At 38.1% G+C, this 22,624-nt stretch overlaps 2 protein-coding genes across 4 annotated transcripts; both read left to right on the forward strand.

Moving 5' to 3' along the window:
• The first annotated feature begins 6,875 nt into the window (after nt 1-6,875).
• LOC306874399 (actin, cytoplasmic 1) lies at nt 6,876-11,598 on the forward strand. Its single transcript, XM_079424417.1, has 6 exons — nt 6,876-8,068; nt 8,987-9,111; nt 9,585-9,824; nt 10,151-10,589; nt 10,682-10,863; nt 10,960-11,598. Exons 2-6 carry the CDS (start codon nt 8,989-8,991, stop codon nt 11,101-11,103), a joined length of 1,128 nt encoding a protein of 375 aa, XP_079280543.1. The 5' UTR covers nt 6,876-8,068; nt 8,987-8,988; the 3' UTR covers nt 11,104-11,598.
• Nucleotides 11,599-12,500: 902 nt separating this feature from the next.
• LOC306873813 (F-box/LRR-repeat protein 18-like) lies at nt 12,501-19,172 on the forward strand. Of its 3 annotated transcripts, XM_079423305.1 has the most exons (6): nt 12,555-12,728; nt 13,032-13,229; nt 13,819-15,395; nt 16,146-16,364; nt 16,479-16,676; nt 18,508-19,172. In XM_079423305.1, the coding sequence occupies exons 1-5, from the start codon at nt 12,708-12,710 to the stop codon at nt 16,627-16,629; spliced, it is 2,166 nt and encodes a 721-aa protein (XP_079279431.1). In that variant the 5' UTR covers nt 12,555-12,707; the 3' UTR covers nt 16,630-16,676; nt 18,508-19,172. The 3 variants fall into 3 exon arrangements, 2 of the variants coding, with proteins under 2 accessions (XP_079279430.1, XP_079279431.1); XM_079423304.1 differs by lacking the exon at nt 18,508-19,172 and having other exon boundaries at nt 12,501-12,728; nt 16,479-16,957; XR_013784528.1 differs by lacking the exon at nt 18,508-19,172 and having other exon boundaries at nt 16,190-16,364; nt 16,479-16,957.
• The last annotated feature ends 3,452 nt before the right edge of the window (nt 19,173-22,624 follow it).

The following is a 22,624-nucleotide window of genomic DNA, read 5'->3' on the forward strand; positions in this document are numbered from 1 at the left end:
GAGGGAGAGAGAGAGAGAGAGAGAGAGAGAGATGCTGATATGTAGGCTATGTAAACTTTTTAGGCGTGTTGCTGTTTTATCTCACTCTCAGAAGCATCACAGATCTTGACAGCTGTTTGCAGCTCTTGATTTCTAGTAAAATGCACAGAGTTTGAACCTCTACCTTCCACGTCATCCCGCTGCTGTTGCTATGGGAAGAGTAGGGTGATGTCCTAAATTAAAATGCCTTCCCTTCTGAAAAGAAGTACACATTTATGTTATTAAAGTGTGAACAATGTAATGTCTTAGGACACTTGTAATGTGCATTAGAATGGAAATCTGGGTAACTTTTATTTTAAGGTGTCCTTGTTACACGTTATGTAGCCTACTTGTAATTAGTAACACTTAATTAGCCTATGCATAATTACATGCAAGTAACCCTAAACCAACCCCTAATCCTAACCCTAACCACAGGCCTACATGTCAAGTCAATATTATTTGTATAGCGCTTTTAAAAATGCAAATTGTGTCAAAACAGCTTTACATCGGCTTGATATAAAGCTGGGTGGCTTTGTATCAGCTTTACAGTATATAGACGGGGAAATAGTTTGTCGAAATAGTGTCATTCTCCTCTGGCCAGACAAAATCAGCAAATCTAGGCTAAAGCAGAATCAGATTGTGCAAAGGACACAGATTGTGTTTAGGCTATACTCAGTGCTTAAATGTATAATTACACTGCAACAAGGACACCTTTAAAATAAAGTGTAACCGAAATCTGTTATAGTTTCAGTTTATATTAAATACAAGTTGAACTTAAGAGTGTTTTTGAGCAATTTACAGCACTTATGTAGCCTATATTTATGTAATTGGACAGTATTGAAATTAACTGTTTTTCATCAAGGCATTGTTAGATGTCTTTCCTATAGCTATAGCAAAGATTTTATTTTAAAAAGTATCATATTAAACTATATTTTGTTATGATTTTAACCTCAGAATGATCTCAAAGTAAAGAGGTGTTAAAGTCTGATTTTGTGGTGGCTGTGCTTTAAAATTAAATTATTATAATCATAATTCAAGTGATGAAGGATTTTGACAGTAATCGTTGTTGAATAGGCTACTGTAAGGTTAACCCGGCCTGCTTTAAATGTTTTAAAATGATTAACAATTAAGAAAGATTTAGAAAAGTAATCAAATACATTACTTTAATAAAGTAATTGAAATAGTTACAATTTATTACATTATTATATCTGTAACATATTACATTTCCAAAGTAACCTTCCCAACACTGTAACTAATTCTATTGTCTTTGAAATAAGGTTAAAGTGTACTGCAGTCATGACAAGCATTTATGGTAAACTAAAATTTACATATTTGTAATTATGCATTTGTAATTTTAAAGCACGACAGAAGGTTATAAAAACAAGGATTTAACATTAAAGTGCATTTTTAAAAAGTGTTCATAAATGTATTAAGAATAAGTCATCAAAGTGTCATTAACTACAATGTTTTTTATTTCACTAATATTTTCTGCAAATACAGTTTTTTAATAGTTCTAAGAATTGAAGTACACTACAAGTATAGCCTATGCATTCAGTACAATTAGTGGTCGTTCTTTTTCCACAAGGATTCACTAAAAATAACTTACTGTGAGTTTACTGTATCCTCTCCTGACCAATCATCAAATGTCTTTGAACTTAATTTAACAGTGAGAGTTCGGTGAAATAACAGGTTTTGCCTTTTTCTCAATAACTTTACTTGTTTGTTCTGTGTGCATGAGTGAAATCCACAAAAGACAATGTAGAATGTCCCTTTGTCCACACCATAGCTAAGATGAGCAATATTTAAGACAGCAGTAATGATTAGTCCGCATGTAAGGTGTGGTCTTTGAAGTTTAAAACTGTAAAACTATAGATCTGGGTGAAAGAAATACTGAAGAGACCTTCTGCAATATCAACCTGTAGCTTTCTACTGAGAGCTTGAGCATGGTCAGTATCTGGATGATGATTCTTCTGGGAAAGCTAAGGTTGCTGCAGGATGAAGGCCAGAAGGGGGCGCTCATCATGTGCTCAGGTTTAACGCCCCCAGTAATGTGTTGATAATATTAGGCTATATAGGCCTATGTAAAAGGCACCGTTGTTCAAATATGACTTTAAGCCAAGGTTCTAATTCTCTGTGGTCAGTAAACCCTATATGTCTTTTTCAGAAATACTAGGGGTGTAACTCTGTAAAAATTAATAACCACATATGAACATCATTTATGTTCCATGCCACTTATAAATAGTTTAGTTGTGGTGATGCCTCTACTTTTTACAAATTAGTGGAATACCAGATAACCACCAAAAACTTCAAGATGACAAAATGTATCATTATTATTGTGATTTAGTGATAGGGAATTTGAGAAGGACTCATTCATGTTTCAGTGAGTGAATTTGAGAGATTTAGGCCCCATAAACTCCCATGTAAAGCATGTTGAGAACTACAAATCTAATTTTACATCAACTGAACAAGCAGAAAAATCATTTTTGATTACTGGTTTTTCACATTCACCCGAAACATAATTTAATCTACTGCACATTTTAGAGAATTACAATAATCGAAATCAAAGAAACAGTAGCCTATTGTTGTGTAGAACACAAACAATATGACAAATGAGCATTTCACCATTTCTTTCTGTGCATTTAAAAAAATTCAATTAGGTACTTGAGTTCCACAAAAATCTTGTTTAGGAGCCTCACCAGTGTCATTCAAGTCTATTTCTTTTATTACAATAAGAATATAAAAAATACAAGAGAAAATGTAGTATACACACCCAGGAAATCTATATCAGCAGTTATTTTTAATGTAGGGTACTCTATGTCACAGATCTAACTGTGTATTTTTGCCTGCTTGAGAACAGACTGCTCATGTTGTGGATGTATACCATAATAATGCATATGTTCCCCAAACATATCCTCTGCTCAGCTGAAATAAGGAAATGATGAAGGAAGCAGGAACTTGCTCAGGTTATTTTCAGGGCAAACAGCAGCTTTCCTCTTCCTCTTGTAAAGGACAGGATATTGATTAAGTCCTTTATGCTCTGTTGACTCTTTGAAAGAAAATTAAATCTTTCCACTCATACGCTCTCCTTTTCATTTCTGCATATACACACACATAGTGGGTAATAATTATTGATTTCATTAATAAAATAATGTATTATTCACATCAGTTAGGCTATTTTTATACAGACAGACACTTGATTTCAGAGTTAAAATTCAAGTTCCACATAGAATCAGCTTGACATGTAACATTTTAAAATACACTGATAAATAACACTACTATGTTTAGCTTTAGGTTGCATTCATATACAAGGGATTAATCAGGCTTCATTTGCTGTCTTAATGAGCTAAACTCCTGTGTGGTCCAGAGCTACACATTTCAACCTGCTTCCAGGCTTCCAGACTGCTCTGTCAGTTGAAAATCAGCATCGACGGAGATACACCCATAATCACTGTGTGCTAATGAAGTAGCGTAAATGATTTAAATCTCTGGATTTAATGAGGTTTATCTGAGGTTTACCCAACTAATGAAACCATTAAGTGAAAATAACATCCTAAAATATAAAATGCTGCAAGCTAGATGTAGTTTTTTCTCCCCAATTAACTCAAAAATAAGTAGCAGAAGATATCTGTTGATGTACAATGTGGCACATTTCCTGATATTTCTCACTTTGAGGTTGAGACTGCTATTGTCGGCTTAACATTTATCAGCTCACGTGACATGTTGCGTCTCCTTCTTTGTCCAAAGACCTGAAAGACTGAAAGCCAACATGGTAACATCTGAACTGCTCCATCCTGTTGTCTGTTGGAGATTTGTGCCCATGATAAGGCAGGTATTCCAAAAAGTCAAGGCATCTTGAACACTTGAAACTGAACCCATCTGTGTGTCATGAAAGTATTACATATCCTTGCGTAAAATTGTGCATGATCTATGAGTGTTGATCAGACTCAATAGCTCTCTATGCTGATTTTAGTTGTTGAAACTCTTTTTGCCGTTTGTCCCTGTAGAAAATATGATTATAGATTATTTTAATTTGTACATGAAAAACATACTTTTTATGAATTATAAGGTTTGGTTTGGTGAGCTTTTAGGTGAAGTCTGCATTTATTTCATCAAAAAACTGTGAAACATTATTACAATTTAAAATACCCATAATCTCTTTATTATTTGTGCTGCTTAATATTTTTATGGAAACAATGATAATTATTTTTAGATTCTTTGATAAACAGAAAGTTCAAAAGAACAGTGTTGAAAGAGAAATATTTTAACATAATGTCCTTACTGTCACATTTCATTAATTTAATGTCCTTGCTGAATAAAACAATTAATTTATTTTTAAAACATTACTCACCTCAAACTTTGGAAAAGTATTTTTGTTTTAAATATACATTAAAAATTAATTAAAATATTTTATAACTAAAATAATGAATCATTTTTAATTATAATAAATACAATTCTGTTCTGCTAAAAAAAAGGTATATACAGTACATAACATACTTTTTTGAATGGAGAATCTCTGTGACATGATTGTATTCATATTTGCAGCCATGTGAAAAGAGAAATTGAATCTTTTTTTTTAATCTGCCTGAGTTTGTGCATGTTCTAACACATATAAATTCCTGAAATGACAGCCACTTGAGCGACCACCCTCTTTTCCTTATTTATACAATCAGAGAACTTATTCTGAGTATAAATCATGTTACATTTTATGAGAGTTCTGTATGATACTTCCTTGCTATTTTGTTACACTCTCCAATAGTATCCTAATTAGGTAACAAAGTTGGCTTCTACGACGTATCTCAACTAAATGCAAAGCACTGAACTCTGAACTGCTTTGAGAAGGATTAAGCAAGACTGACCCATTGCCTTACACGGAAAACACCTGGGAAAGGTTTGTACCTGTGGAAAACAAACATTGGGGTTACATCATGACAACCAATCCTGCTTAGATCAACCTTTGTCATTTTGGTTATATTTCCATATTAGGAGTCTACCTGTCTCCATTGCTTAGAGAGTGCAGCATCCACCAGTCCATCCCATCAGATCTTAGAGTGAGTGTGTGTCACCTGTCAGTGTTTCCATATAGGGTACTTTAGGTCTGATGGGTGGAGACAGTCAGTAGACCACTTATAGTGTTTTCTATTTAATCTTATTGTATATTTCCATTCTCCATTTGTTAAATACAGTAAAGAGGCACAATAATGCTTTAAAAAGAAAAATAATCTTTCTGAATAAATGCAATGACAGGAGAAGAGAAGCAGAGAGTCCCAATCACTCTAAGTTCTAATTTCCGCTTTAAGGAGTCATGTGACTTCGCCTTGGATTTCCAAAGTACTATACCATGTGACTCATCCAGAGATTGCCTTATAAGGAGATTGGCTGAATATCGCTGAACCCCTGAACATAGTGCCTCTGTAAACAATACACAAAACAAAGGTTATTTCATTTCCTTTATATTGGGCAGTGTGACATGTTTGAACTCTGTATATGGCTATATGGAAGAAAACATTTCATTTCTGGTTGCTATGTGTGTGTTGGTGCACTCCATCACAATAAAGATGGCCATATGTCAAAACAGATGCTTAAACTAATAAATGAATGAACAATCGCCCTTTACAAGCTTACCACACAGTTTATACGCTATACTTATTTCCAAGAGTAGCCTAAATTAAGCTTGGCTTACTTTATATTTCCTTTCTGATATAGGCTCCTGCGACTTCCTCTCAGAATTGTCACAATGTGCTGTGGGTGTAAGACTTTAAGTCGTCTATCGCTCTTCCTCTTCCTCTTTCTGTTTGAAACATCCTTATAAGGGCTACAGTATTCTGCTGATGAGAGAAACGATGCGGATTTCAAAACAGATAAAACACCATCATAAACACACACATATGCTACAACCAGTGGAGTCACCTACTCTCACACCCTAAACATCAAGCTGATACTCACACACCCCCGTAGAGATTGAAAGCTGTACCTATTCCATACATTAGGAATGTGAAGCACTTTGTGATGTAGCAATAGACTGTAACAATGACTCATTCACCTCTGTGACTAAGCTTCTGGCTCATTGAGCTATAGGTATAATATTAAGATTACACTGTTGAGTTCACTGTGGAAACCGGTACATGGATAGTCAAAACTCAATATTAATACCGTTGCATGCCTAGGCACATGTTTGGTTTGGGGTGCGGGTGTATGGGTGTCACTACTGTTAGAAAAATCATTCCAAAATCTTGATGACAAGCCGCTTTTATCACTAGATAAATCACACACTAGACGGTTGACCAAACACTATACTGCGGTGACACACCGTAAATATAACTAGCTCCTGAATAGTTCATTAACATAAAACACATTTTTGTTGTCTTTTCAATTCCACACTGATAAGCCATAAAATGCAGAGCACCCCAGCCAAGACATGTTGCCACGCGTCTCAGATTGCCCATGCACACATATAATACTGATTATCACAACAAAATATGGCCTATAAACTCATAGAGGATTAACATGGTTTCCACTGTAACATCATAATAAATGAATATGGGGTCTCATTTAAGTAGTATAAGAAGATTTTAGAATGGCATTTAATTTCTATTCTGATGACATTTGGGGCTAATACCACATTATCAATTTTACTTTAAATGCCAAATGGTAACTATAGTTATGGGGAAATTTGGGCTTCAAGGCGGCCGCATTTAATATTTAGGAAACACTTAAGATGCATACTGCTATTTGAAATATGAATAGCCTATGTTTTTAATGCAAAGTAACAAAGCATGTAACATGTGAGCACTCCCACTCCCAAGATTTTTCTAATGCATGGCAATGCAGCAGCGTGAAACGGTTATGACGTATTACGCAAAAGCCGGGTTGACAGGAAGTGTCCGGTTCAGGCGAGCAGCATACTATTGTTTTGTATCCCCTGCTTTGTAGAAAACCCGATTAGCTCAAATATTTCAAAATGAGTTGATTTTATACACTTCCGAGCCACGATGTATACAGGACACATAGGTCTGAATAAGAAATCGTCTACATTTTATTCATTTCTGAATGACTGCTGAAGCATCCGCAGCCTGCAAGCTTTTACATTCACAGCATTGCAAAAGACAAACTGATGCAAAGCATTGTGCACAAAAGCGACCTGTGATTCCGTGAAGCAGTGCAACAGATGACAGATTAATACGGTTTAATACTGATTTACATGTTCATGAGATATATCTGTACTTTAAATGGGAGCCACGCCCACGTCATCTAATACAAACTAATAAAATGAGTTACTTGCATAGACGAACAATAAATGTCCTTTTATGAATCGCTTTGAACTAGATTATGTCAAAAATAATTGTAATGTAATCAGCTCAGGCTATGTGGTCAAATAATGCTCCTCTGTTGCCAATAATGAATGTGACACCCATATAGACTACTACACTATTGTCATTAATAGTGACATGCATTAAAATACTAATCATGCATTAAAATATAATGATTAAAAAATGTATTAAAACAAGAACAGTATGTCGCAGTAGGCTGCAGCGTTCTGTCTGTGGTCTCTGCAACCTGATTAAAGGCTTATTTAAATGTGTTTGATGCATTGCTGGAGGTTCAGTGAACTAGTAAGTGATTTATTCAGTCGCTGTATAAAATGTATTACAATCTAAGCAGTCCAGCTCTCTACACTGAATCACAACATAATGTCACTGCGTCCCATGCCAAATTATAATATTTTACTCAGTATAATAATATATGTGGCTATGTGGAATGAAATGACTTTTCCTGCCTTTGTTTTTCAAATAAATTTGCCTGCTTGATTAGCTCGCCATACATTATTTCAATTCAGAACTTGAATCTCAAGCAACTAGCTTGAAACTCGCCAAGTGGACGACGGCTGGCCAATCAGATCGCTCGATGCCGAAAGTTTACCTTATATGGAAGGAGCCGGCCGCAGCGCCGGGTATAAAAGCTGCGACCCACCTCAGGCACAGTATTGTGAGTTTTCAGTGCACGCTGAGAAGATCTTCACTTCCCTTGTTAACAATAACCTACTAATACACAGGTGAGACTGGCCTTTTATCACTAATAAATGCTGTTCAGTATTATAGTAAGCATTCTAATGACGCTGGTTTAACGTTAGTTTATTACTGCTGAAGTTACGCAGAGTATAATATATTGGTATGTGACTTGAGTTTTAATTCTGGATGGAGTAACGATAAACGGTGTAATTTACTGCGGGTTTTACAGCTCTAACTTTGAAGGCTAACGTTAAATTGCGTTAAATTATTTATTTTTTTTCACCTCTCGGTGGTATCAACCGGTAGCTTTTTAGCAGGACGGATTTAACGTTTAAGCTTCTTTCTGTAGCCGAAGGGGTTTAATCTATTCCTTTGGGTCTAAGGTGTTTTAATTGACTGTTAATGCAGTTAAATGTGGATTTAGTGGTGTTCGCAGTCTGAATGGTGGGTGTGGCTACGCAGTAACCGGCATCTCCTGCATCTGATCCGTTCAAGAGAGGTCTAGCTGTTAAACGATTAACGTTAAAGTTTATTATTCAGGACTGTTAAAGTTAAGCTGTAGCTAATGGTATTTCACAGGCTTGTCGTTCACCGCCACTAAATAAGATTGCAGCAGTCATGTGCTGAAACCTCTGCGCTTCACATCCTCTTTATAAAGGTTAATTTAGCAAGCATCAGGATTATAATGGTGTTCGTCTGGTAAAGCGCTTATCTCGGCCTTTGAAACTGGGAGTGGTCGCGTCCGTTGCTCTGACTCCACGCGCTGAATCTGCAGCATTGAGCTGCTCGATTATTGCCATATAAGGCAATAGTGAGTCTGCCTGACCACTTCCTTTGTCTCAAACCGCTTGGTTTAATCTCTGCGCCGCCTACTGGCCGTCGTCAAAAGCGCTACACACCACCGCCTACAAGAGATACTGGCGATTGATTTAAGAATTTCGCTGTTTTTATTCTTTTTACAGCCATGGATGAGGAAATCGCTGCCCTGGTCGTTGACAACGGCTCCGGTATGTGCAAAGCCGGTTTTGCTGGAGATGATGCCCCTCGTGCTGTCTTCCCCTCCATTGTTGGCCGACCCAGGCATCAGGTATATAACATTAATTCCCTGACGACAGTTTAAGTGTTAAGATGTGTCATCAAAAGCCTAGAAGAGATTTTACTATTACGGGTTATTCTTTTGAATGTCAAGTTATATTTACATAGTATCTTATACAATACAGATTTGCAAAACTGCTTTACTATGAGATGCAGCAAAGTGTTAATTTTGAAAAACCTAAACCACAGCTTCTCTACAGCTAAATGTAGTTCAATGTTGACTTTAATTCGGTTCAATAAGTGTCAGTTTTGCAAGTTCATCAATTATAAAATTGCTTTAAAGAAGCCTCTACAGAAGGCTGTAGCATCACTATTCAGTTCAAGTTTTCATCGAATACTGTTAATGCAGTGCTAACTCAAGTTTTCTGAAGCCATGGCCTTTTAAACCTATTTTACATATAGATTCTGAATATTCCTCCTTTGCATGGGCTTGGTGCCTAATCTTTAAACTCTTCTTTCCTCCAGGGAGTGATGGTTGGCATGGGACAGAAGGACTCCTATGTTGGAGATGAGGCTCAGAGCAAGAGAGGTATCCTGACCCTTAAATATCCCATTGAGCACGGTATTGTGACCAACTGGGATGATATGGAGAAGATCTGGCATCACACTTTCTACAACGAGCTGCGTGTTGCCCCTGAGGAGCACCCTGTCCTGCTGACAGAGGCTCCCCTCAATCCCAAAGCCAATAGGGAGAAGATGACACAGGTGCGTCTTAATCAAATCATCGTACAACTCCTACAGCTCTTGTCTCTTTCCTCTTTGTTCACTTCCTTTCTATCCATTTCCTCTCAGGCTCTCTGTCCTCTGCCATGATCTCCTGATAGGAGGTTCAAAAGGTTTATCCCTCTTTGAAATGTATTTCCTGCATGGTAGCTTCTAACACTTTACTTTTCTAACACCATCTTGAGTGTGAGAAGTTATAGCATGGTGTGCCAAGGAGGCTTTGCTCCCTTAACCATGCAGTGCCTTTTGGTTTAGATGTGTTCACTGGAAACGTCAAGAGATCTGACTCTATACACTTGTTTCTACAGATCATGTTTGAGACCTTCAATACCCCTGCCATGTATGTGGCCATCCAGGCTGTGCTGTCCCTGTACGCTTCTGGTCGTACTACTGGTATCGTGATGGACTCCGGTGATGGTGTGACCCACACCGTACCCATCTACGAGGGTTATGCTCTTCCCCATGCCATCCTGCGTTTGGATCTGGCTGGTCGTGACCTGACAGACTACCTGATGAAGATCCTGACCGAGCGTGGCTACAGCTTCACCACCACGGCTGAGAGAGAAATTGTCCGTGACATCAAGGAGAAGCTGTGCTACGTGGCCCTGGACTTCGAGCAGGAGATGGGAACCGCTGCCTCCTCTTCCTCCCTGGAGAAGAGCTACGAGTTGCCTGATGGGCAGGTCATCACCATTGGCAATGAGCGTTTCCGTTGCCCTGAGGCTCTCTTCCAGCCTTCCTTCCTTGGTGAGTTTATACTGTTCATTAAAATGCAAAGGTTTTGTGCTCCGTACTGCTGAATTTACGGAGACTAACTTATTTTTGTTTCTATCATGCAGGTATGGAATCTTGCGGTATCCATGAGACTACCTTCAACTCCATTATGAAGTGTGATGTGGACATCCGTAAGGACCTGTATGCCAACACAGTGCTGTCTGGAGGTACCACCATGTACCCTGGCATTGCTGACCGTATGCAGAAGGAGATCACCTCCCTTGCTCCTTCCACCATGAAGATCAAGGTGATGCACCGTGGCTTTTTTTTTTTTTTATTTTATTGTGGGTCTCATATTAGCTTGCGGTTAGTAAGGTGAGCTAACATGTCTCTTCTCTTGTAGATCATTGCTCCCCCTGAGCGCAAATACTCTGTCTGGATCGGTGGCTCCATCCTGGCCTCCCTGTCCACCTTCCAGCAGATGTGGATCAGCAAGCAGGAGTACGATGAGTCTGGCCCTTCCATCGTCCACAGGAAGTGCTTCTAAACAGAACTGTTGCCACCATAAATGGCCATGCAGTAGGATTCAATCGACCAACCTAAACCTCTCAAACAAGATGACATCAGCATGGCTTCTGCTCTGTATGGCGCACTGACTCAGGATGCGGAAACTGGAAAGGGAGGTAGTTGTCTTGCAGGGGGAGGAGCTTTCCCCGAGAGGACTTCAATGTACATTTCTTCTTTTTAGTCATTCCAGAAGCGTCTACCACTTCGCCCTCATCACTGTGGGCATACATGACCTTTGTTATAGTGTTTATGTAAATTATGTACTTGCTGTTTTTTGTTTTTCTTTTTTGTACTTCAGCCTTAAACCTGGCCCAGTTTGTTGCAATGATGGGGAAAGCTTTACCTTTTAAACGTGAAGATCTTGCAGGACTCCCTTAGGGTATGTGAATGAGGGACGTCCCTTGCGTATGTAAGCCAGGGTGTCTCTGTACACTGACAAGTAAACCCAAATAAAACGTGCACATATAAAACCACACACTGTCTCTGTCTTCAGTTGCCTAAACACTTTCTCAGGTTTTAATCTCGTTAAAGTCAATCATTTTAATAGGATAGTATTAGTATAGATAACTGAGGATCTTAACCTCAGTTACCAGCTGGTGTCTATGGGAGCAAATTGATGACACAATGGCCTTTTGTTCAAACCTGCATCAGCAGATGCCAAGTCTATTTATTAGCATGTTAATGCCACAATTCCTTTTATAACCAGACTCTTAGAAACTTGAGGCATGATCTGGGTTGCTACAAGTGGGCATTAAAGTCCTAAATTTAGGTTTCATAGAATTAAGTCAAATGGCTTGACTATACAAGAACTATTAGTAAAGTTAAACGTTACATTCTTTGCACTTTAAGTGGTCCTAGTTTTTTCACTCGAGTAAAGTGCCATTATCTAGTTTAATGTTTTGCCTTTTTGAAGTTACTCCACACTGCAAGAAATCATGAGTTAAATTGGGTTATAACGGTTTGTTTTTCTCTCCTGAGGTGAAAGAAAAATGCACCTTATGTACTACAGACTGATCTACTCACAAAAGCATGAAGATTAGTGTCCATTAATAACCAAGTGAGCAAATCTTTAATTTTGTTCCATATGGTGAACAAACGTACATCACGTTAATGTTCACTACTGCGGTATTCAAATAGATTCCAATTCAATTTGTGATTGTTCAATTTATGAGATACCGCGTCTATTATGCTCCTATATGCTCATTATTCATATACTTTCTAATCAGCTCCATGAATTTAATTTTCATAATTATAAGATTAAATACGAAACTATAAGTGTATTTGTCTACTCGGTGTTTCAAGTTTAGACACTAGTGTTTGACTTGTTTGATGTTAACTGACATTTAATGCTCTGAAAGTTAAACCAAAATAAAGGCCACATCCGGGGACCTTTTAACTAGTTGCATCGTACCGGAAGTAGGTACGTCTTTCAAACGTTCCGGTGGTGCTACTTCTGGCTGCCGCTATATGTCTGCCTACAGTGGCAGTCACAGTTTCAATGGATAAATTATATATTTGTTGAGATGGCAACAATTTTTTGTTTATCACTGAAGTACATATCCAAACAGATTTCCCTAAAGCGTCATGGATAATCAAATTGAAACGGTAAGTTACATCTCAGAGCTGACCATTCATTAGTTTGCTTCTGCAAAAATTTTATTTAACGTTTTGAAAAGATTAGGATATTTATTTTTAAATATCTGGACACGAAGATATGCAGTCTTCGTTAGGAACAGATTAGCAGAGCATGATAATTATAATTCCTGTCCTAATACTATATTACTGACGTTTTTACTTCTGTAAAATAGTTTTAAATACTGTACGCGCTACTAACAGGCGTTTAGATGGAAGAATAAACTGACTTGTGTTCAGAAAGCTGAATAACTGTTTCTTCTTGCTGCTCTCCAGGCTCTGTGCTGCTCAGACAGCATTTCCCAGACCTCTGTCACTATCTCAGACTTCTCAGATGAGATTTTACTCAATATCCTGCGATTCATTCCAAGCCATGACCTGATGCTCAGTGTGAGTCAAGTGTGCCGGAAACTTCAAACTCTCTGTCAGGACAAGAGCTTGAGAGCCCATGTACACCTGCAGAAAGAATACACAGTAAGCTTGAAACACACACACACACACTTGTACTGTCTCTCATGAACTTCTGACAAACAACGGTTTGATTAGGGTGAAGGGGTACATTTTTCCCAAAAACCTTATATTCCATTTGAGGTTCCAGAACCTCTGAACAGTTATCCATCTTGTCTCTTGTGCATTATAATGTTTTGATGCCTGATCAGGGTTCAACAGTTCTTGCATGTTTGGACCAGTATTTTTTAGCTTGTATTGCCAGCATTTGTATTGTTAAATCAAAATCATACATTGATTGCATCATAAATGTATATTTTTGGTGAATTTAAATGTACACATTTATGTTTACATTTATAATATTGCTTTGCTGATTTTTAAATGTATAATTTGTATGTTTGTTATTTAATATATATTTCAACAATTAATATATTATAATAATTAATAAGTTATCAGTTATTGTACAATTGATAACATTTGCTATACAGTTTATAAACATGTTAATTATTTTTGTACATAGCTAGTTAGATAATTTTACCTTTCTGACAGGTTTTAAAAGGTTGACAAACAGAATTGGACCTGAAAATCTTACCTTTGTATTGCTTCCTATTCACAGGCAAACGACGATGCTGTGAAGCAGCTCCTGAAGAACCTTTCCAGCGACATCCAGACTTTAAACCTGAGCGGCTGCTACTGGCTGTCCGGCTCTATGGTGGATCAGGTCACCCGCTGTAAGGCTCTGGTCAGCCTGGACCTTTCAGGCTGTCGATTGACTTCAGTTCGCCTCTCGCATCTGCTGACCTCTCTTCGTTCTCTACGCTCATTGGCATTGGATGTGGGGCCGGGGTTTGACCTCCATCAGCTGAGCGGAGAGGGCAAGTCTGCTTTGGCACGACTGCAGGAGCTCAAGCAGACGTTGTTGACTCCCTCGTACGGAGTGGTGCCATGCTGCAGTGCCCTACGCCGCCTGCACCTCTATCTAGAGGCCAGCGAGGGCTGGAGGGAAGCGGGTGGTTGCGCACAGCTGATGGTGGGCCAGAGCAGCGTGCCGCACTATCAGAACCTGCGTTGGTTCTCTGCACACCTAGCACCTGGTGAAGTCAATCGCACTCTGTTGGCGCTCTACTTGGCTGTTTTCAGTATGAGAGTCCCGGAGGGTCTTACAGTACTGGTATTGTCTGTGCCAGGCCCCGCGCCGCCAAGGCCGGTTGCAATGACGGCGCTAATGGAGAGCATGGCGTCGACGATGGGAAACACCGTTAGTGCTCTCCAGCTTCCACGTACGTGGTTGGATGGTGCTATACTTGCGCGGGTCTTGGCTCATGGCTGCCCCTCTTACCTAAATGTCTCACGCTGTTCATCTCCAGGGTTCAACCCTCTACATGTGCTCCTTAGTGCGGGTCGTGACCTCAAACCCTTAAAGAGTCTCAACTTGCGTGGATGTGGCCGAGGGCCTCTCGCCGAGAGCTGTGGGAAGGGTGAAGAGGAGATGGATGCAGAGAGTGTCAAAGCGCTTACTGAATGTTGCCCGCATCTTATTCACCTTAATTTATCTGCCACGCACTACCACCATGCTCTTCCCGCTGGGCAAGATGGACACTTGTGTGGTGCTTTAGGGCATCTCGCTACCTTGTGCTCTTTGGCACTTCCGGTGTGTGCCTTGGCACAGTCCCCTCCAGCACCTGTGAACATTCAAGACTCCACCACAGACCACTCCTCAAGATCACTACTTCTCGGGCTTAAAAAGAGCAGCCGCATCGGTGTACCCACATATCGACCCGCAACCGAGGTCAACGTGGGTCAGGGAGAAGAGCGGCAGGATAGAGGCTTGTGCATTCAGTCTCTGCTTCAAGGTTGCCCGCATCTAGTGGAGCTGGAGCTGATTGGCGCAGGGTTTTCCTCTGCCATGCCACGCAATGAGCCAGCCATCCGCAAGGATCCCGCTGCATGCCCCTGGTCCTACAATGTCGGAGATGGTGAGTTAGCTGCTTTGGGAGGGATGACATTTTTGCGCAAGCTTACCCTCGCTCACTTGCCGGGAGTTCTGAAGGGGACAGGACTGATCGAGCTGGTTCAGGGGTGCAAGGACCTTTGTTCGTTATCATTGGCAAATCTTGGATCTTTAAAGACCATGAACTACACGCAGGCACTGCTGGAGGCTCTTTCCTACTGTACACAACTCAGGGACTTAAGGTGAACACATATGCCACTACACACTCCATGCACAAAATGTAGTCAACAATCTAATCGTAGACTTGTTGCAATATATATATAATTTTTTTCACTAACCATGCCACAAATAATTTCATGTTAAAACTGTAACTCACCAGTAGAGAGCAGCATCATAATGACAGAATTGCTGTACATCCTGTATGTTTAAGTGGTTACATTTAATTCTTACATTAATGTATGCTAAACATTAAACATAAATATACATAAACATAAATGTATTGCTAAATAAAAGTATTAATTTCTTTTTTTTCTTCCCACCCGCCCAAAAATATTTTGAATGGTATAGTGTATAATGTTACAAAAGCTTTTTATTTCAGATAAATGCTTATCTTTGGATCTTTCTATTCATCAAAGAATCCTGAAAAAAATTTACTCAGCTGTTTTAAATATTTAAAAAATCAGCCAATCAGAATGAGTTCTGAAGGATCATGTGACACTGAAGACTGAAACGGGAAGCAGTTATTTTAAATAGTAAAAATATTCCACAATATTACTGTTTTGGTTGTATTTTGGATCAAATAAAAGCAGGCTTGGTGAACAGAAGAGAATTAGTTAAAAAACAATACAAACCTTACTGTTCAAAAACTTTTGACTGTTAGTGTAAGTAATAATAATAATACATTTATTATTAATCATTTTTAGCAGACTATTTTAGCCCTATAACTCCTGCTTTTATTTACTGTTTGTATGTGTGCGTGTGTGAAACTGCAGGCTGGAGCAGCCCTATTTTAATGCGAACGCTGCATTTTTTGAAGCACTCAGTCAGTGTCACCAGCTGCGGCGTCTGTGTTTGGTTTCTCGACATGGGACCTTCCAGCCCGCCGCTGTGGCGGCCTTCATGCAGAGCTGCACTGACGTCATCATGTGTCACATGTTCATGGGTGGTACCCTGGTGGCCTGTAAAACACTGCAGAAAACCCTGCTGGACAGGTTAGTTGCTTTAATGAATTCTTAATAATAAAGACTTTCTTAATGAGTGAATAATTTCAGGAAGTAACCTGTTGTATGTCAAATATTTACCGGTCCTTTCTCTTCCTCCTGCAGTTTTTCAATATCTCGTCCAGCCCTCAGTGTGGTGATTTACCCTTTACTGCACGAGGATCTGGCCCATGTGATCAGAGGTATGCCACTTTGCCATCTGGACGAGATCACACTTTTCAAAAGCCGCGTCGCTGAAGAGCCCATGAAACAGTGACGTGAGGTGAAATCAGAAAATGGAAATCATGTGTTGGATTAACCTGGGTAATGCTCGACCTGTGCTATTTTGTGTGAGAGTGGTCAGAATTATGCATTGTAGGGATTCTCCTTTTGTTTATTTAATAAAAAAAATATATTAGCAATCTGGTGAAAGGATTCCAGGAAAACCATTTGTTTGGACTTAAAAGATCATTGAGCTAAATGGACAATCACAACTTTAAATAAGGTCATTGTTTCCCAGTAAAGATGCAGTGTAAACAAACTCTTTACCAGGTTGAACTGCCATCTTTGTATATGTGCCAAAATAAAACCTTGTTCATATCTTCATTCTTTGTGTTCACTGAGATATTCTCTGTCTCTTAGTTTGAGATGCTATAGCCACAGTTTAAACTCAGGCCATCTGAACCTAATGAGCAGTTCAGCTTTTACGACCACATTGTTGGGCCTTTAGATTATCAGACATCTGTTGTTTCTCACAGGTAAGAAGAGTGAGAGTTCATTAGAGAATTTGAGATGTCTGATTGGTGAGCATAATGTTCTTTTGAGTCATCTTTACAGTGAATAGGTTAATACGGTTCACAAAACTGCTTTCAATGTGTTGCTTCTTCTCTCATGAGCACATCAAGGAACGACAAACGATAGTGAGTTGTAATTTGCTGACAGGAGTCTGATTGTTTAGAGTTTCAAACAAACTTTTGATATAAAGCCTTTAAGTCTTACAAATAAAGCATTCACAGATTAATATTGTTAAATATCGTGAAATTGTATATATGCCATTAATTACTCACCCTCATGTCGTTCCAAACCCGTGAGACCTTCATTTATTTTCAGAACACAAATTAAGATATTTTTGATTCAATCCGAGAGCTTTCTGACCCTGCATAGACAGCAACACAACTACCACGTTCAAGGCCCAAAAAGGTTGTAAAGACATCGTCAAAATAGTGTATGTGACATCAGTGGTTCAACCGTCATTTTATGAAGCCATGACAAAGAAAACAAAAATAAAAATCTTCTCTTCCGTGTCATTCTTCAATGCAAATTCATGAGAGTACCACGACGCAAAAAATTGACTAAATGTTCGTTTTTGGGTGAACTAACTACTTTAAAGCCATTCACCTTATCATTTCTCAGTAACATTAGTTTTTCTTGGTTGCTAACACGCAATTCATGAAAGATTGATAATTTTCTCACAACTTTAAACAATCTTAAAACAACAAACCTCTAACTTCAAAGTCAAAATCAAATATTTTAGTCGAAAAACATATTCTCTTTTAACTTAAACTTTCAAATACTTCTACTAAATGAAAATGGTGGGAAACGTTTTCTTCTTCTTGCAAGACCATAACTCTGATCAATCTTGGATGTTGACTAATGCTTGTGTCTCCAGCTGTTGGGATGGTCTCAGCTGATCAGTTTGAGGTTGTCTCATTACAGTGAAGTGAGATCATGAGTAGTGTAACAGACCTTCTCATTGGTTGAAGACCAGACGCAGTGCCACGTTGTGGCTCGTCTGCGAAGGCCTAGTCATGCTGGCCAAAAGAGCACTGCAGTTTTCCAACCTTCAAATGATAGGAAGGAGCAGATTTTCCTGTTGCTGTTGTGCAAACCTCCATGACCATGAATTTTATTCTTTATTGTTTAGTGGTTTAAGATAAGACTCCAGTATTATATTAGTTCCAGTGTTTAATGTCTAAACTGAAGGTGTTATGTTATTTACATTGTCACATTATTTTCTCTTCATTGAATAGGTTTATAGCTACTTGCTCTTGCTCGAAATTTTGAGGTAAATACAGTTATGCTATTTATATGTGATTTAAATGTTATAAAATATATGCTATATGTAAAATATGTATTGTGTCTCTTGATCTTGCAGAGAACTTGATCCAGCATCTCCTCCTCTTCATCATGCTGCTGCTTCTTCATGTGCTGATGCTGTCGCTTCTCTCCGGTGGTTCAGCCAGGGTTCAATCACAGGGATGGTACCCGGTAATAATAACATAAACGATAACGTGACAGTGCCTAGTCATTTCTGGACTGCATACTGCTGCTTAGACAACAATACCAAATGTAAGATCTCAAAAGGGTTTGTTGGAGAGAAGGAGAACATTCCTCCCAAAGAAAAAACTGTGAATAATTTAAAGACTGAGTTGGCAATGCTTTATAATGTTACAGCATTTGAATTGTTTGATAAATCTACACATCCCCCAACGAAAAAAACTAAGCGATTCAGAAAATGAATTTAAGCTAAAGCACCAGTGAGCTATTGTCTGCAAAGGAAACTTTATCAAATGTTTTCTTTGGTTTTATTGTTATTTCTGACTAAATTATTATAATTGTTAGCGGAATCATGAAGAAAATCCTGCTCATGCTTCAAAACGGTGTACTAACATGTCTGTGAAAACCCTTAAGAACTCCAGTTTTCCAAAAAATATTTCAATTCTTAGATGTTCGACTGTAATTAATAATTGAAACAATTACAATATGTATAAATGGAGTGCATCATGTATTAAACTAATATGAAATAAAGATTGATTTTTTTATTTATAAAATTTTTTGACTAGTTGTGAAAAAAAAACTTTTTTGGCCCCTTTGCCTAATCAATGTAAATATATTGAAATACACAAACAAACATTAGATACTCAACAAGTAATAAAGAGTAAGATGTAAAAGGCCAAAGTCAACTCTACAAAAGGCAAGGATACACTGGTGTTGCAGAGAGATGGGCGAGTATTTCTAACCTCCTGCTTTGTCATTCAGCAGTGCTTTAAGTCACTGAAATTTACGACTTGACAAGAAACTCTAAAAATAAATAAATAAAAAGACTACTTAATTTAGAAACCACACACATAAGCAGTTAATTTAATAAACAGCATATTAAACACAGAGAAATAGATTAATGTATACTCAAAGGGAGATTGCTAGTCTGTTCTCACACAAATAAATGTGTTGTGTAGCAGGAAAAACTGAAAGATAAATTCTGCATGTGAATATAGATGCACATTTGTTTTTGTTTTTTCTTCTATCCAGCACTCAAGTTTATCTTTTTTCTTATGTTTAATATTATATTTCAGATTGATGACGATAATAATAAAGGACCACATGTGAGGGGACTGTGAATATGCAAATACGTGGAGGCCGTCAAGCTCTAAATGGAGACAGTAACCGCTCTGGATACCACAAAAGTCTCCTGCACCAGTCTACCAGGCAAACTCACAGAGGTGTGCTGATGCCACCTTCACTCTCACCAATGCTGCTCCACAAGACAGTTATTTTAACAGTGTTTTATGGTGGGATTCTTTCACATACATTGCTAGCATACATTTCAGAGTAATTGATTATCCAAACACTGTAAAAATAGTTCGATATATTATTTGTTGCACTGCCCTTTTATACCTTTCATGTTATAAATATTTGTTCTGCAATCTGAGAAACAAAAATATTGAGTGAATGTGGTCAATTTTTTTGCAAAATAATGGAAAATCACCAACAAGATTTTTCTGAATCAGTTCTGAATCAATTTTTCTGAATCTTATTTGTATGCATGTGGCACCCTATGTTTTAATACTTTGTGCAACCTTCTTTGATAACAGGAGGTGAGATGCTGTGAGATACTGTATAGTGCAAAGCTGAAGGAGCTGTAAAGAAGAATGGTAGTAATGAGTTAGTAATGTATTTTGCTGGGATTAAGAACAACAATGGATTCGGTCTAAAAGTGTTTGCTGTACTTAAAACTTCATCCTACAGAAAATCCTTAAGAAGTCTTTAATTTTAATCAAGATTTAATTCTCTAACTCTTTCAATTCTTAGATCAGATGTTTGACTGTTATAATAATTGAAACAATTATAATTGGGATAAATGGAGCGCATCATATATTACACTAATATGAAATAAAGTTTTTTTTTCGGTCTTATTCAAAATATGTTTGGCCCCTTTGCCACTTTATTGAACAGAGATTAATTAGATTATATCTTGTTTCACACATTTCCGTTATGGCTAACTGCTAAGCCACAACCCTGACACAGATTGTATCTCGATTTACCCAAAGTTTGAGATCATTTTCAAATCATAAAGTTATATTATTACAAAAATGTTCACTGAAAAAACAATATATGCCAGACACGTGACACAAGTGAAAACTTTTACACACATTTGGTGTTTATAAATTTGTCCCACCCAGTCAATGTGAGTTTAATGTAAAATATTGACAACTGAAAACATTGTAAACACATAACAAAAACTCTGGAAACATTGTATCACAATTCAAAATCTGATGTTGATTTTTCCGTCAGGTGACAGAAAACAACGCACCACAGATTGACAGCTGTGAACTTGGTAAACCTCCAAATTTAAACTTTTTAAATATCATAAATGCAGCAAGATAAAATGAGACACAGCAGAGAGAAATATTACAAATTCTGTTCATTTATTTGCATTGATTCCTTTAGGAAAACTGCCAGTAGATCTCATTGGAGTGAAAAACTAAATTAGGCACAATTTCAACCAAGACTACCAGAAAGAAAATATGATACTAACAGTGTGCTTGTTTAACCTTTACTTCATGAGATATAGTATATTACCAGATACAGTATAAGGAGGAGACAAATAACTCATAGAAAAATGAATAAAAAAACACAACAGTCAGTATATGGCAGATGTAGAAAAGTCGAAAAGTTGTCAGGAGCATCACCATCTTATCTGGACTAACTGGAAAACTTTTAGCCTGATGTGTCATTAAATCCTAAACTTGGAAAACACCTGTGAAGAATTTTTGTCTTTCCTCATTCAAGCAGACTTACATTTACATTTAGTCATTTAGCAAACGCTTTTGTCCAAAATGACTTACAAATTAAGACAATGGAAGCAATCAAAATCAACCAAAGACCAATGATATGCAAGTGCTACAAGTCTCAGTTAGCTTAACGCAGTACACATAGCAAGGTTTTGGGTTTTTTATTATATAAAAAGATTGAATAGAAAGCCAGTGTTTGTAGTTTTTTTTTTTTTATGAATTAGAGAGTGCTAGATTTAGAGGGTCAAATAAAGATGGAAGAGATTTTAGCCGATTCTTGGACTTTTAGGACTCAGCTGCTCGGATTGAGTTGGGCAGGTCATTCCACCAGGAGGGAACATTTAATTTAAAAGTCTGTGAAAGTGATTTTGTGCCTCTTTGGGATGGTACAATAAAGCGACGTTCACTTGCAGAACACAAGTTTCTAGAGGGCACATACAGTAAGTCTGAAGTAATGAAAGGGGTGCAGAGCCAGAGGTGGTTTTGTAGGCGAACATTAGTGCCTTGAATTTTATGTGAGCAGCTATTGGTAGCCAGTGCAAATTGATGAACAGAGGTGTGACATGCATTCTTTTCGGCTCATAAAAATGAATCTTGCTGCCGCGTTCTGGATTAATTGTAAAGGTCTGATAGAACTGTCTGGAAGACCTGCCAACAGAGCATTGCAATAGTCCAGCCTGGACAGAACAAGAGCCTGAACAAGGAGTTGTGAAGCGTGTGCCGAAAGAAAGGGCCTGATCTTCTTGATGTTGAATAAAGCAAATCTGCAGGATCGGGCAGTTTTAGCAATGTGGTCTGAGAAAGTCAGCTGATCATCAATCATAACTCCAAGGTTTCTGGCTGTTTTTGAAGGAGTTATGGTTGATGTGCCTAACTGGAAGGTGAAATTTTGATGAAACGATGGGTTGGAACCACAAGCAGTTCTATCTATTTACTGTACATAGAATAGTGAAAGTTCTCTCATATAAAGTACTGCTGTTCTTTACTGTATACTGTATGTGTGGGTATATAAAAGCCCTGTAGATGACCAAGTAGGCCAACATCCCTCATGGTCATTTCATGCACAAGAACATGGTCAACTAGTGCTTTGTATTTTATCAGGAGCTTTTGACCTTTGTCCTCTTCATATTTCTTTTCCCCTGCTCTTCCTTTTTCCTCTTTGTCTCCCACCACTAGGATTCATTTTCCAAAGCACATAAT

The sequence above is a fragment of the Barbus barbus genome (genome assembly GCF_936440315.1).
Source record: "Barbus barbus genome assembly, chromosome: 8".
Taxonomy (NCBI): domain Eukaryota; kingdom Metazoa; phylum Chordata; class Actinopteri; order Cypriniformes; family Cyprinidae; genus Barbus; species Barbus barbus.